At 39.9% G+C, this 16,324-nt stretch overlaps 1 protein-coding gene across 4 annotated transcripts in view; it reads left to right on the forward strand.

Moving 5' to 3' along the window:
• Nucleotides 1-16,324, forward strand: part of SPTBN1 (spectrin beta, non-erythrocytic 1) — a 175,362-nt gene that overhangs the window by 104,740 nt on the left and 54,298 nt on the right. For all 4 annotated transcript variants that reach the window (XM_018564321.1, XM_018564323.1, XM_018564324.1 and 1 more), the window contains 6 exons: nucleotides 3,511-3,662; nucleotides 8,358-8,531; nucleotides 10,491-10,582; nucleotides 12,146-12,226; nucleotides 13,719-13,834; nucleotides 15,375-15,487. In XM_018564321.1, the coding sequence (XP_018419823.1) occupies nucleotides 3,511-3,662; nucleotides 8,358-8,531; nucleotides 10,491-10,582; nucleotides 12,146-12,226; nucleotides 13,719-13,834; nucleotides 15,375-15,487 (728 nt within the window). The remainder of the gene's footprint in view (nucleotides 1-3,510; nucleotides 3,663-8,357; nucleotides 8,532-10,490; nucleotides 10,583-12,145; nucleotides 12,227-13,718; nucleotides 13,835-15,374; nucleotides 15,488-16,324) is intronic.

The raw sequence follows: 16,324 nt of genomic DNA on the forward strand, positions 1-16,324 counted from the left end.
CCCCCAAGCCTCCTCTCTGAGGTGCTCCTGGCCATAGTCGCATGCTTTTTTTACTTGTATACACTGCAGGCTTAATAGTCCTGCATTGTATGTGCAGACGCCCCCAGGCTAGAGTGGTCGGGTAGAAGAGGAGAGTGCTTTTGACACTTTGTGGGGAATTAACAAAGAGTGATGCATGCATAAAACTTGTGCCATGCTTCCAGACTAAGAAAGCCAAGTAGATTCTGTTTCTAATGAACAAAGGGGGCACAGACTCCATATCTGTGGCATAGAGAGCAGGAAAGATGGCGCTGCCTGCTCCGCCTCCTTCTGCCTGCCCTATCCCTTCTGCTCCCCCTTAGCGGAGGGAGGAGGAAGGCTGTTAACCCTGCATTTGCTGGGGTTTTTCCTACCCATGTGGTGTGTTTAATGCACAGGCAGAGAGGCATGTGAGCTGTCTGCCTGGTTATCAACGGATAGGTTACATCCTGTATGCCAGGTCCTATCTGAGGGGATCTGCAGTAGTTTTCTGTATTGGAAACCACCACATTGCCTTTGTTAATTAGGTGCAGAAATACTACTGGTATATGGCCATTTCTATTCTGGTGCTACTGTTGCTCTCTGAGATTCGCATGATTTAACATTGAATGATAGTGGGAACAGAACATGAATCCTCTGTACAGCAAGCACCTGGAATTTGAGGTTCCTGGGAGCACAGAAAATATTTTGAGTATTAATAAAGGTTCTTGCAGGTAGAACAAGATGTTTTCATTTTAGGAGTAATATTTGGTCGCTTTCTTTTAATCTGGCAAGTTCCCTTTTAAGTAATAATAGTTTAGTCATATTTAACATTTTGTCTTGAACATCAATTTGCAGATCATATTTGGCTCACATTCTGCTCTAAAAGCATTACTACTGTCAAGTCTGGTCCTCTGTTGCATTGTCTTAGTGTTTCCTTACAGGCAGCTTCCTTCCTTATGTTACTTGAAGATAACCGTCAAACGGTGCTCTATCAGTAAAGCCGTTAGAGCTCTTTCCGCTTTCCTGCTATTACTTTGCATGTAATACTTTTCTGTCTTGAGGGGAGACTTCCTCTGAGATGAAGGTAGCGGCAACCCATTTGTTACATCCTCATTCTTGCTCTTCTATTAATACACTGACTTAATATTGGGGGCGTTGAAAATTTGGATAGTGTGGAGAATGTTGTTTTTTTGTTTTAAATCTTTAGGTCCCATTGGTGAGATTTCCCTTCACTTCCTTACCTGTACACACAACAGCAAGTAAGAGGATGTGTCCATTGCAAGATTTTCCTTTTATTCCATTTGTAGTCACAACTCAATATTTTGTCAGTAGTCACGAGGACAAATAAAGAGCGTGAATCTCCCCAGCAGTGACACCGCAATACAAATCTTACAAGGATTCTAAACCATATGTGCTCTATCTAAAACTTAGAAAGTCTTGGCTTTGGATACACGTTAAAACAGAATCTGGCCTCTAATCACTTAAGTGAAAATTGTGATAGAAGTGCATCTGAAGGGCAATCCAGACAGTACATATGGGACAGTTTATAGTTATTGATAATGGTGCCTGTAATGGAATTAAGCTGACCAGCCAGTTCATAGTGCTGTGGAAGTGAGGAGAGGGTTCAGAAATAATTGGGCAGGAATGAGAGGTTCCTTTGTGGTACTTGGTGCTGAATTGGAATGTTTGACATTCTACCTTCCTCCACATGAAATAGTTGAGCCATGGAAAAATCACGTCCCCTTCTCCTCCGAACTGGAGCAGAGGAGGAAGTGAAGGAATTTCCTCTGCCTCAGCTTTTGTTTTCTTCATAGGTCATCACAATACACTACTGTTATATTTCATTTAAATTACTTCTTTCCTCTAATGTAAACACATTATTTAAAGCAAAGACGGGATAAGCTATTTATGAGGAGCCGTATACCTTAAGAGTTGTATATCATTAGAGACAGAGCTCACAATGATGAAGGCTAGGAGGGAAAATATTGTGAGCAAAATGCAACTTATCAGAAGCTGGTCATGCCTTTCAGACAAAAATATAATTCCTTAAAGCTGGATTTATAAGCAACTTCAGACATTAAATAATGCTGGTCACTGATCTGCCATCCAGGAGATATAAGCAAGTGTGAAAGTCGAAAAGTCCACCCAGTTTACCATAACCATTTTATAAATCGTACTTTTCTTGCAATTGAGGCTTCTTGTAGGCTTTTTGGGGACTTCTCGTAGCCTTTTGTCCTCTCTCGTGCTGTGCTCTGTTGCTGAAGTTGTGGGTAATGTTGCTTGTACTTGGAAACACTCTATATAATAAAAATGTATAAAATTTGCCTGAAAATCTCAAACCATGTGTGACCACTGCATGTATGACTAATTTCTTTACTGAAATAGAAAAAAAGTATTGAAGACAAACCATGTCTTTTTTAAATGTATGTCTGTACAAAGTGATCACTTATATATTTTTTTTATTTTTCACGGTACAATCTTTCTGGCCAGGAACCTGCAAGAAAGATATAAATTAGCATGGGCAAAGGGAGCCCTTTTTTTGGTCAAAAACCTTATAAAAACCTGAATCCTTTAGAAAATGGCATATTTGTCTAACACAGATTTATAGTTGTTGAATCACACCTCTAAAATATCTGTTGAATAATTGCTGGGCCCTGATTCACACCCGAGCGTTTTGTAGCTTGAAGCTCAATGCTCTAAACCGCTCAAAAAAATCCCATGCTTTTGTTGTGCTGGTTCACATATGAGATCTCAAATGCCTGTAGCTCAATGCCTGATGCTCAAAGTACATGAGCTACTTTTGAGGCAGAATGGGGAGTATTTGGCCCAATAGACATCAATGGAAGCACTGAATAATGCATGAAAATTCCTGAAAATAAGTGTTTTTCAAGGCTTAACTATCTCATTCTACTGGAACCTAGCTTTCCTTTGGCCAAAGCAAAAATGCTCAGGCCTGAAAAAACAAACAAAAATGCACAACTAAAACTACCTATGCTCAGGTGTTAATGCAGCCCAAGAGTAGTGTCTGAAAGCTAAATAAATCAAACAAATGGCTTCCTATGGTGAAAGTTACACAAGAAGCATGTGGTAGCAATAACACAAAACTGGAGCATTGTATGATTGTAGAAGATTAACCACTACTATATTCTATGCAGGGAATTTATCAAAACTGGAGCAGACAAAATCTGGTGCAGTTACCCATGCCAACCAATCAGCTTCTCTCCAGTTTGTTCAGTTAAGATTTGAAAATGAAAGGAGGATACTGATTGGTCGCCATGCACAGCTGCTCCAGATTTTGTCTGCTCCAGTTTTGATATATTACCCTCTGTGTGTCTGCCATTTCTTGTAACCATCAGTTGCCTTTTTAACAATATCAGGGTTTTTATAACATGGCTAAAATACAAAACATTGCCTGAGTAGCTCCAAGCTTGGAAGTATTTTAAGCTGTATGACCTGCCTTGATTAGCTGAAACAGTTTGCAATTGACCACCATATTCGTTGTCTTTACAGATGAACGGGAGGCTGTCCAGAAGAAGACTTTCACAAAATGGGTTAATTCCCACCTGGCCCGAGTGTCCTGCAGAATTACTGATCTGTATGCAGACCTGCGAGATGGGCGGATGCTTATCAAACTGCTGGAAGTTCTCTCTGGCGAGAGACTTGTAAGTATCTCTGTTTCACCATCGAATTGCATAAGGAGACCTTGTAAGAATGTCATATGGATGTGCTCTGCCGGTGGCAGTGTGGTCACCAGCATTTCCGGCTCTTGCTTTCACCCTGTTGTCGGACACAGCTTTGTTGAACTCATCTTATGTATTCATTTGCATAGTGCCAAAAATATCTGCACCCTCACCTCCAGCTGTGCTCAGGCATTGAACAGTCAGGTTAACGGGTTTAAACAAAATATAGTGTAACACAACAATATCGAGTGCTGCTCAAACTTTTGAGGCTTAAAATCCTTTATCTTAAAGGTGAAGGTATTTTAGTGAGCAATGTTTAACTTAATTTACATGTAACATTTACCATGTAGTAAATTCCATACATTTACATGTGCTGTACAATGTTTCCTCTGATTGTTTATGCACATATTTGAAGATCCTCCTAGTGGCTATTTGTATTTTAGTGTGGTAAAGTAGCTACCCTGCTGATTACGCGACATAGAGAGTGCATTGCTTTTGCTCAGTCACAGCTGACTAGTAGACCTGCATTGCAAGAGAGGAACAAAAGGCACAACCATTGTGTGGCAGTGGAAGCAGTGGCTACACATGTAATGAAAAAAACATGGCTGTCATGTATGTATTTCATTGCACACTATTACATAGACGTTTTTTAAAACATTCACAAACATAAGTATAGTTACATTGAGCAGATTTGTTCCAAATATCATACATCTTAAGAGAAAGGGGCTTGCATCACATTTACGTATATTACATTTTAATGCAAGCCATATATACAAAGCTGTCTTAGTTTGAAAACAACATCAGGTTCAGCCTCCCACAAATTCCTGTTTTGGTCCAGAGGAAGACGTAACAAACTCTCATGGGTGATGAATGCCACGGGGTTTCTTTTAGAATTCATAAAAGGTAGTGAACTAAAATACACCCATCTGTACTGTAAGGGTCCTGAACAGATTCCATCACTGCAATTAAGGCAACAGGCAGCGTTTACTTTTAGCTGCAGTTTTTTGCAACCCAGAATTCCAATCTGTTGATCTATATTGCCATATAGTCCAAATCTAAGGCCCCTCCACACCCATTCTCATCCTGAAAGTTCCTGATTGGCAGCCTTCTGGATGGTAGGAACATACTAAAGTTGGGAAGAACCTAGCAGCGGAGGAGAGCAACTAAAGTTATCTGCAGGTACTATAATCATATTTGATGAAAATGGAGGTTGTTACTATAATGTCCATCAGACCACAGATCTATTTCTGTTGCTTCATTCAGGCTTTACCAACTTTTGCCAATACAGTAATGGTATACACAACTATAACTACTTGCAGACAAATTGGGAGTTTCTTAACCCATGGACTTGTAATATACCTATCATTGCCCAACGGTAACCTAAAGTGACACTAAACACAGGAGTAAAATCTTAAAAATGCCTTCAAGTACCTTTACCTATTGACAAAACGGTACTTGATTTGAGGATCTACAGCTGAGTGATACACAAATAATCTCTGAATTGGTGCGCACACTGTCCTTCCTTCTGGAGGGTGGCTACTTTTTGTTCCCCATGGCCCCGGTGTGTGTTATAAAGTAGTCACCACTCCAAGCTCCCTCTTGTGATGGACTACAATCTCATGTTTAGTTTACTAATTTGTATAGAGATTGTAGTCCATCATGGGAGTGAACTTGGAGCAGTGGCTACTTAAAGTGACATTAAACCCTCAGATTATTCAACATAAACCAATACTGTAATGTGTGCCTTACTGTAATCCATGGTTGTTTCCCTTCTCTTTGCTGCTCTTCCTTTTAAATCCTCATGTCTTCTCATGCTTGGGGAGAACTTCCCTTTGCAGCTGACTGCCTCTTCCTGTAGTGCTGGCTCAGGTTGCAAACCTATACACAGACACCATGTAGCCATTCCAGAGACAAGACAGTCTGCTGCAAAACAGAAGTTCTCCCCCAGCATGAGAACAGATACAGATTTCAAAGGAAGAGCAGCAAAGGGAAACAACCATGGATTACAGTAAGGCGCACATTACAGTATTGTTTTATGTTAAAAAATCTGAGGGTTTAATGTCACTTTAAGATTTAACTCCTGGGTTTAGTGTCACTTTAAGTTCCCTTTTGGGCAGTGATGGGTATATTACAAGTCCGTGGGTTAAGTCATTCCCATTTTGTCTTCAAGTAGTTATAGTTGTGGATACCATTTCTGTATTGACAACATTTGGTAAAGCCTAAATGACGCAACAAAAAATAGATATGTGGTCTGATAGACATTATAGTAACAACCTCCATTTTCATAGTCTACATATGATTGTACAGTCTGAATGGCACCAGAAAAGACTGTGCTTTCAGAAGTTTACACAAACCTGGTCCGACCTGCTCCATTTCCTTCTCTTCAATACAGTTCTGTGTGAAGATACTAATGCTAAGGGGTGTGTTTGTTACTCAGCTCTGTCAGCACAAACCACTGAAGTATGAAAGGTAGAGGCAGCATTTTCACTGAGAGAAATAGGTATTGTAAATAATTTCTATATACAAATCATAACGTGGGGTTACAGGACAATTACCAGGTTGTGAGATTTCACTTTGGGCTTTAACGTGAACTAATAGGTTAGTGTTATAATTGGCCCGATTACTGTCTCTGTTGTCTAACACAGACAGCTTCCCCCTTTCCCATGTATGCTACATATGTTTTAGGGAAGATTTTCAAAATCACATGAAGGATTAAACAAACAACATGCCTCTATGGTGCATGAATTGGTTTGTGGCATTTTTACTATATGTAAAGTAAAGTACACTCTTTTGCTTCATTGAAAATAAAAAAGATAATCCAAGGTTTGGAAAAGACATAGTCATGCAGACGGTAGTATGGGCCAGGAATTTGTAGCTAATGTAAGGCTTTACACATAATTGTTCCAGCAGAGAGCCCTCAGTCACTATAGCCGTTCTGTTCAGGGATCGGGTCCGTATCCTCCAGTAACTACACCCAGTCATTTGTGAAGGTTGTTCTAAGGTCACTACGCAACATGTGCAGTGATTGTGTAAGATAGCGCTGTTATCAGTGGGAGTTGCCTCATTGGCTAAATGTCTACATATTACATACATTATTCATCATATTAAGACATGTTTGTTAAACAGTAGATTAACGCCTTGTGGTCCTGCTCTGAGAGCTGCCCACAGCTCATTGTTTCATACAGGCACAATATAAAAAGCACTTTATGGAGATTAACAGTTCTAGGTATAATGAAGTTATACATTTCATTGGTACCCCTTTTTTTTTTACTCATTGCAGTACATCATTTTTATAGTGGGTGAGTGGTGGAATGCTAGAACCCCTGGCAGCTTTTTAGTGAGATTTTCACCCACTTGCTGTTGTCACTGGGGACAGAATGTGAGGGTAAATCTCCCCTAAAAGGTTGCGTCGCTGGGCTTTTGTTCGCCTTCACTTCCAATATATGTCTATGGGAATGCAAAAGCAGCGGGAGCAGGTCAAATGCAGATCAACAGCACTTGCAATGAATGTTCTCAGAAGCTTGTCAAAAGTGTGAACAGGTCTTAATTGAGGGCTGGATAACAGTAAAAATCCAACATGGGTTATTATCCTTCCCCTCACTATGAAATTTGGCTTTTCACACCATTATGCTAAAATGCAAATGTACCTAGCACGCTGCAGTGTGTTGTCATGCCTTTCCTTTTTAAAATATCTATGCTGGGATATTTTCCTGACACTTATCAGAACTGAAGAAGTGGCATGGATAGGCTACAAAACATCTTCAACATCGTAGAACAAGTCTGCTGCAGTTGTCCACATAGCCCGATGGAAACTAATAGGCTTAGGTAGTGCACCATACCACAACAATGTGTCATCTGAATGACCCATGTCAGATCTTATGCCTACAGATACCCTTATCTTTAGCAGTGATTCGGAGAAGGAGCAGGTTTACAACACTGCATTTATGTAACAGGCAGCAGAGAGGTGCTCTAGGATGGATCATACATGCAGCCTGTTTGTTTTGACCTGGTCACTTATTAAGAACTTCAACAAACCATTTAATATGCCGACTTGAAAGCCTGTTTAAAAGAAATTTATATAAAAAAAATATTTAATCTGACTCGTGCATATCATAGTCTGCTCCTACCATTATACCCATTTTTACATTGAATATTTTTGTCACAATCGTTTAGGAAATTTTTCAGGTATGCTCACACGATGGGCATCGGCAGTTTAGAGATGCTATTAAAATCCACAGGGATGGTTTATGGATGCCTACTATGTGTCCGGGTACAGTCTTATGTAGCTGGTCACATTATACCCCTGATGTCACTCACTCTAGGGCAAGGTACAGCAAGTACAGTCCTAGGTAATGTCATTCTAGGCCACAGTTTCATTTGAGAAAAACTCTTCAAAATGAATAGTATGGAACGCAGTGCTGCAGAGAATAGGGTTTGTTGATCCCGTGGTATTAGTCTGCGCTTAGAGATAATTACTCCTCAAAATCCATTCATAACTGGAAGGTTTCCAAGTAGGCTTATAGGCCTGGGATGTTACACATGCTTACCTTCCATTTGTTCCACTCTTCACACAGAGCTGATTCAACCATGTTCCTCTCAGATGCACATCTTGTTCACTGCTCTTTACAAACGACTTCATTGTGCTTTAATAGTAAAACACATCTTCTGTTTCCGTAGCCCAAGCCCACCAAGGGAAGAATGCGTATCCATTGTCTGGAGAATGTTGACAAGGCTCTGCAGTTCCTCAAAGAGCAAAGGGTTCACCTAGAAAATATGGGCTCACATGATATTGTTGATGGAAACCACAGGCTGACCCTAGGTCTGATTTGGACCATCATCCTCAGATTCCAGGTAAACGTTATACTTTTGTATCATCTCCAAGGCTCTTATTTATTCCTGTGTGTTGACATTGTACATAATCATAACACCTCCACCCCCAACTACCGTATATACTCGAGTATAAGCCGTCCCGAATATAAGCCGAGGGTGGGAAATGAGGCAGCTACTGGTAGATAGATACCAATAAAATTACATTAATATTTATTTAAAAGAAAAATAACCTAGCTCTGGAAGTGGAAAAGGGGGTGCAGGGCTACATATCATGTACTACGGATCATTTAATACATTCATGTTAGTATCATTGTAAATGTATTGTTGCAGGCACTCTATATGTACATGTACTATATACTACATATAGAGTGCACTGAACAATAGATTTACAATTATCCTCTGCTAATATGAATGGGTTAAATGATCCGTAGTACATGATATGTAGCCCTGCACCCCCTTTTCCACTTCCAGAGCTAGGTTATTTTTCTTTTAAATAAATATTAATGTAATTTTATTGGTATCTATCTACCAGTAGCTGCCTCATTTCCCACCCTCGGCTTATATTCGGGTCAATACTTTTTCCCAGTTTTTTTGGCTAAAATTAGGTACCTCGGCTTATATTCGGGTCAATACTTTTTCCCAGTTTTTTTGGCTAAAATTAGGTACCTCGGCTTATATTCGGGTCAATACTTTTTCCCAGTTTTTTTGGCTAAAATTAGGTACCTCGGCTTATATTCGGGTCAATACTTTTTCCCAGTTTTTTTGGCTAAAATTAGGTACCTCGGCTTATATTCGGGTCAATACTTTTTCCCAGTTTTTTTGGCTAAAATTAGGTACCTCGGCTTATATTCGGGTCAATACTTTTTCCCAGTTTTTTTGGCTAAAATTAGGTACCTCGGCTTATATTCGGGTCAATACTTTTTCCCAGTTTTTTTGGCTAAAATTAGGTACCTCGGCTTATATTCGGGTCAATACTTTTTCCCAGTTTTTTTGGCTAAAATTAGGTACCTCGGCTTATATTCGGGTCAATACTTTTTCCCAGTTTTTTTGGCTAAAATTAGGTACCTCGGCTTATATTCGGGACGGCTTATACTCGAGTATATACGGTACTCTGTTCCCTCAGCGATCTCCAGCTCTGGCCTCAGCATCCTCCTCTTCCACTCGCCGATGCCCACTTCAAGGTTGTGTGGTGGACATCATCATTCAGCTCTCTCCTGTGAGCCCAGGCTATTGTGAACATGCATCATCACATCAGCTTGGGCTCATGGTACTACAGCATTGTATGCCCCTCACACGTTCCTATGCTCCTTGGTGCTATCTAGCTAGTAATGCTGTGCAGAGGACATTATACATCAGGCCCTTAGTGACAATATGATTTTATGACTGGCAGTGTCTAAAATTACTAAAGTAGCACTGCGACAAAATAAAACCTGACCTGACCACTTCTTAATTATGTGTCTGTTTAGAGCGAAAAACAGATGCACAGGTCTGTAAACCTGTTGCAGAGACTTTTCTGAAGGAAAGGCAGTCCGATTTGTGACTAATTGTGTCATGCTTTGTTTGAGAAATGTCCCCTACTGTGTCTAAAGAATTTCACCCTTTTGAAGGAGTAGGCCAGGGGTAGGCAACCTCGGCACTACAGCTGTTTTAGAACTACAGGTCCCATGAGGCAGTCACAGGCATTTGTAGTCTCCTCACACCTGGGATACAGTGGTGGCCTACACCTGGAGAAGGCCTTTACTGTTGCTTTGCCATGTTCTAGTAATGGGAATCTTAACCTCCACTCAATTAGAGGAAAGCAAAAATCTATTTTCTTTGGAATTCTTCGTTGTACAAATAATAACAAATTGTAATATACATCTGTCACTATGTAGATGTTCTTTACTAGCACAGTTAGAATCTTCTCAAGTAAGAGAACAATGTTTCAGTATGTGACGTGTATGACGTTTCACTGATGGAATGATTTTTTATTGATCGCAGATCCAAGATATTAGTGTGGAGACCGAGGACAACAAGGAGAAGAAATCTGCAAAGGATGCTCTGCTTTTATGGTGCCAGATGAAGTCAGCTGGGTGAGTACAGATTAAAAGATTACTACAAAAGATCTTCTTAGAGTTTTCACAAAAACAATTGCGTCGGCTGCAAACATGTCTTTCTCTAACTGGATTACCTCAGAGCACCCAAATGACCGAATTCTTCAGGAAAGTAATCGAGATCATGTCAGTATGCCAGAAAATTTGCAGAATTTTGACTAATCCAAATGAGAAGTTATAGACCAAGCAGGGGAAGGAATAGACCAGGCTTTATTGCCATCTGTGGTTTTCGCAGGGTGCTTTCTCCTGTTGTCACTTGGGCAGCAAATGAGAGGAAATCTCCAATCACAGACCGCAATCAATAAAACACTGATAAATGGATTTGTCCACACCTCTTGTCCTGGTGTGTAGTGTGCTTGCCATGCATTCACAATGTATATACAAATAAAAGCAACCAGACTGATGTCAAACTGACACTAACGGATCCCAAAAGTTCACACACACTGGCCCTTTCGGATGTGTCTCAGATTTAACTCTGCTTTGTTAGAAATGCAGACTTACTTTTTGTTTTTGTTTTTTTTATTATTTTAAGCAGGCCAAAGGGTAAAAAGAGAATCTCATCATACAGTATACAGAGGAAAACAATAATACATTGTAAAAAAATGTATTTCATGGTTGCTACATTTATTCTTAACACTTTTACCTGTTTATAATGCTAAAAAAAGTGCTCTACATGTCCCTAAAACAATGAGATAAGGCAAGCTCATTGTAAACATTGACATAATGCTTATGTGATCCATTTGTCTATTCACATTGGATGAGCTTTGTTAGGGCAGATTGGTTAGAACATAACAGACATTTTTAAAATGTTACAATCAGATTCCTCAGTGCTGTTGTAGGAGAACTGGAGCATAAGTGGAGCAAATTCCCAACCATTTGGGTTTTTTATTTGAAAGCAACCTGGATTGGGTAGCGATTGCATTCTTGTCCCAGTTTTTTGTTTGCTCTGGTTTTTACATCCCATCTTCTGAGTCCTATTTTGTTCAGAGAACTTTAGGAATTTAACACTTCCACTTTGGTTGCTATAGGCGGAAACTTGGGCTTTGCTCCAATTATACTTTGCTGGCTGTAACCAGTCAAAAATATTTTTGACACGGCACTGGCTCTACAAATACATTTTTACAAATAAAAAATGTTATTTAAACAAATAAGGTGCATGTATTACCCTGCCATAGAGGGATTTCCATTTCTGACCTCTTAAAATGCCAGTTTTCTGGCTGTTAAGCTAACTCACTAGCTTCAATACTGCCAGCAACCTGGAGCAAGTATATAAATTTGAATGGCAAAGGTTAGACGTTTTTATCTGCCTACTTGTTCTAGGTCAGTGAGTATTAAAGTGAAAAGATCAGCCTTACAGCCAGACAGCTAGCATTTTATGATTAACAGGTCAGCGATGTCAGTCCTTATGTTTTTCTCATATATATTAATCAGTTGGTTTTCCAAAGGCCTATAGCATACAAGGATAATTTAATATGACTTTGTACAGCTGTTAGATTTGTACTCTTACACCTCATGTAATACATGCTTATTATATATTTTCAGATATCCAAATGTGAATATACATAACTTTACAACCAGCTGGAGGGATGGCATGGCCTTCAATGCACTCATTCATAAACACAGGTGAGAGTTAAAGAAACAAATATAGATAGATATAAATAGAGGTTTCTATGTATCATATTATATGGTCATGATGCAGTATTAAATTTCACCAGCAAGTGGCGTTGGATGGAAAAATGTAACTTACCGTATTATATTTATTACCAGGATGTCACTGGGTGCATCATGATGTACGCGATAACTATTCATATCAGTCCTGTCCCATAGTAATATGTGAAGGGTGGCTTTGTGCCGTAATGTTCAAGTTTGTACAGCTTTCTTGCCCGTTAGGGCACACTTATCCTACAAGTGTGTCCTTCTCCAGTGCTGCCAGGTCGATTTTTAGTCCTCCACTCTGTCGACCTCTGCCAACACTTCCAGGTTCCCAGGCATTCTCTTTGGCCATTGGGCAGCCAATGTAATTCTTGTGCATCCATTCATGGCGTCCTAGAGATAATACATGTGATGTCTATTAAATCAGTGGCCCTTCAAGAAGTGATCGTACACAGATTACAGGCGTGTTAGGGTCCTGATGGTGACAAGCTGGGGGTTCTGTCTCCTGGAACCAGACCAAAGAGGAAATCCCCATAATGAATTCCTCCAGTCAATATATCTTTAGGCAGTTGAGATTCTGTCAGGGTTAAAGACCTTTGGAGACAGACATTCATTATGTCAGGAAATATCCCTTATCCCCGCTATTAAGCATGCTATTCATTGCTGTTATTTATCTGTGCTGCTATGTCATTTTGCCACCATGATCTTTATAATTTAAACCACTTGTTGAGGGTCCAAGAAAAACAGACTTGAAATTAATGGCTGATGTTCAGTCTCTAAATAAATAATTGAGCCTGATGTCGTGAATGTTTACATTCTTCCATTGTGGGAATATTCTATTTTGCCCGTGGCAGTTTTATACAGCATATTATATAATAGTTAGAGTTGGGGTTATGTGGAATGGCCATCAATTTTTTTTTTTAATCTTTATTTAATTCAAAGATGTGTTTTTTGTGTGAAATGTTATCGCTGTGAGATTAGCATGTTAGTGGGTCATATGCTGTAGGCAGCAGCATTTTAGGACCGTATGCAGCACTGTGCTTTATTCGTAAGCTGCAATTATCATTCTTCTGTCAAATGATGCAAGAAGCTAAAGCGTATCCAAATGGGACAGGACCACAGGCCTTTCCAGGGGCCCTGCTTTAGGCTCATTGGGAGACAAAGAAAGCCATGCTGAGTCTGTGCCACCCACCATCATGAAAGAGAGTTTACTGATGTTTGGTTCATGGGAGAAAATCTGTTCTTGCTCCTGGTTCAGACCTGCCTATCCAGGACATACTGAGCAGGAAGCTTGGCCACACAAAAGTGTATTTTAAAATACAAATGACCTCATAGCTAGAAATATTTAATCCATATGATGGGCTGCTTTTCTGGAATTGTACTTGGGTTATGTCTTGTGGACCGTTTATCCAAACAGTACTTATTGAAGTTCTTTAATCTTGAAGTTTTGTTCTTCCCACAGGCCAGACTTGATTGATTTTGATAAGCTGAAGAAGTCAAACGCACACTACAATCTGCAAAATGCCTTCAACCTTGCAGAGCAGCACTTAGGTCTCACTAAACTCCTTGACCCTGAAGGTGAGCCTGTGCTTTGTCTATAGTATTCAAGGTGACCGGCTCACTTTATAGCCTGCACATTGAACTCTGAGGAGAATTTATTAAAATCTGGAGCAGCTGCGCACAGCAACCACTCAACATCTCTCATTTTCAAATCCTAATTGAACAAACTGAAGAGAGACGCTGATTGGTTATTTTGGTAAATTCCCCTCTCTGTATTTACTTTTCCTGCTCTCTCATACTGCCTAGATCCACTACCAGAACTCCCAGAATCTTACACAAGGTTAGGTGTGCTTCTGCTGCTCAGACATATCACCCAGGTCTGGCAATTGGTCAGTGGGTGCAGTAGGTTGAAAGGGACACCATCCTTTTCTTTGTTTGTTTTTTTGTTACCTTCCCCTTTTAGCTTTAACTATTTAGTTAATGGTTTGTTAATATTTAAATCTGCACTTAAGGCAGATATAAAAGACACATAATAATGCGGCTCCTATTAATGAATCGTTAAATATATTGTTTACATTCAAGCAGTGTAAGCTCCTGAATTTGGCTTGGTAGCAAGTCAAACAAATTTTCTGTACAGGAGAGTTCAGGGAGAGGGAGAAGCAACTTGAACAGCGATTGACGACACAAATCAGCATATGGTACAGGTGCTAAAATGGGGTAAAAACAGGTAGTACGAAGTCTCTAGGTATATTTCAACTGACTGTGAATTGCGGGACCAAGTGTGGACCAACTCTGGTGTATTTAAATGTTTGCCTGGAGTATAGCTATAAAAGAAGAAAAATGTACTCGTAAAAACTTAGAACATAGTTTACTCCATGAAGGGTCCCACTTCTCTGGTAGAGCCTAAAGCGTTTTATAATGTTTTTCTATAGACATTAAATAGCAGTCTATTTAGATATTGTCTGGCACTCTTGCATGTGTATTTTGCATACAATCTTTTTGGTAGATAAGGTTATTATTCTTTATAGAAAGAGATTGTTTGCTTATGTGAAAGATTTTTTTACAAGTTTGTCAAGCACAGTCTTGAAAGAGTGGTAAGCTGAACATTTCTTTTGGGTCACAGGAGTACATTTACTAATGTGCTTATTCCCATTATCAGCTGGCAGGGTACAACTGCACCACAATTGAGCATGATCCTGACAATATTGTGACATTTTGCTGTGCATCTGAGAGCCAGACCTAGCTCCTCCTGCCCTCTTCCCTGTCTGTAGCTCCAGCCAGTACTGGTGAAGCAGATAGGAGAGCGGCGAATCCATGCGGGGAGCAGTGACTGCTCTCTGCTGGAAGCAGAGACCAAGAGCTGGACATCAGTGATCGGTCAGCTATCTGTCTTTGAGCCAATGTGGGACAACTTTGATATCCTACACTGGCTTTAATTAGTGGGGGAATACTATTTTACTCTCCCCATACTACTCCCTTAAGGCTGCTACAAATGACTGGCCCTGCCCATCCAGATCTCATTAAACATCACAATTGCCCTGTGGGTACATAAACACTAACTTCTGCCAGGTATTTGATCACATTTCTTACTTTACCCTTTCCTTTATTTTCTATTTAGATATCAGTGTGGACCATCCTGATGAAAAGTCCATCATTACTTATGTTGTCACATACTATCATTACTTCTCAAAGATGAAGGCACTGGCCGTGGAAGGAAAGCGTATTGGAAAAGTATGTGGGGCACATTAACAATATAAACCTTCACAATCTGAGCTAGGCCGCTTCCAAGATGGCATTTGTGATTGTGTACTCGGTTCCTAAAACAAGTAGAAATGCATTTAAAGAAACACTTCAAATATCCCAAAATAATATTTCAGCTGTGGAGAGATGCTGATATGCTGAAAAAAATCCTTGTCTTTCTATATCTTGAGGTAGACCCAGGTTAGATCTACGTACCTAAGTTGTTTCCTCTGTCCCATTAATATACAGTGGGAGTTGCCAGTCATCCTGTTTCTTGTAAAGAGACTCTTCTCTGGGCACAGCAGGTGTTTAAACAGTGGACACTGGTGCAGAATCTCCATAGTCCTTAAGAATTAAACACTACAGCTACCCAAACAGAAATATCCGTTTTGGATGAACTGACCCTTTTTAGAATGGGACTATTTGACTTTTGCTTTAAAGGAAACTCTTTACTGTTTTTAGCCTGCAAAGCCACCTGTGCAAAGTGTTCCATGGCTCAGTGTGTGTGACTTCCAGAGAGTCAATAGATCTTTCTATCAAGAATTCAATACGCAGTGAGAATTTGCTCAGCATTCAATGTACTTTGAACATTGCATGCAGCTTAGGAACCCTCTTAAGGCCTGGTTCACAACTGAGCATTTTGTTGTGTTTTTGTGCGTATAGATACGCACAGAAACGCGCAAGACACAAAATTCAATGCATTCCAATGTGAAACATTCACACCTGCACGTTCATACAAGAGAACAAAAACACAACGGGAGAAAAGGTACATGCACGATTTTTCTGAGCGGTTCCACGCGTTCTGATTGTAGTTGTAGCAGCGAACGC

Source organism: Nanorana parkeri, unplaced genomic scaffold (assembly GCF_000935625.1).
Source record: "Nanorana parkeri isolate BGI_ZX_2015 unplaced genomic scaffold, ASM93562v1 scaffold744, whole genome shotgun sequence".
NCBI lineage: Eukaryota > Metazoa > Chordata > Amphibia > Anura > Dicroglossidae > Nanorana > Nanorana parkeri.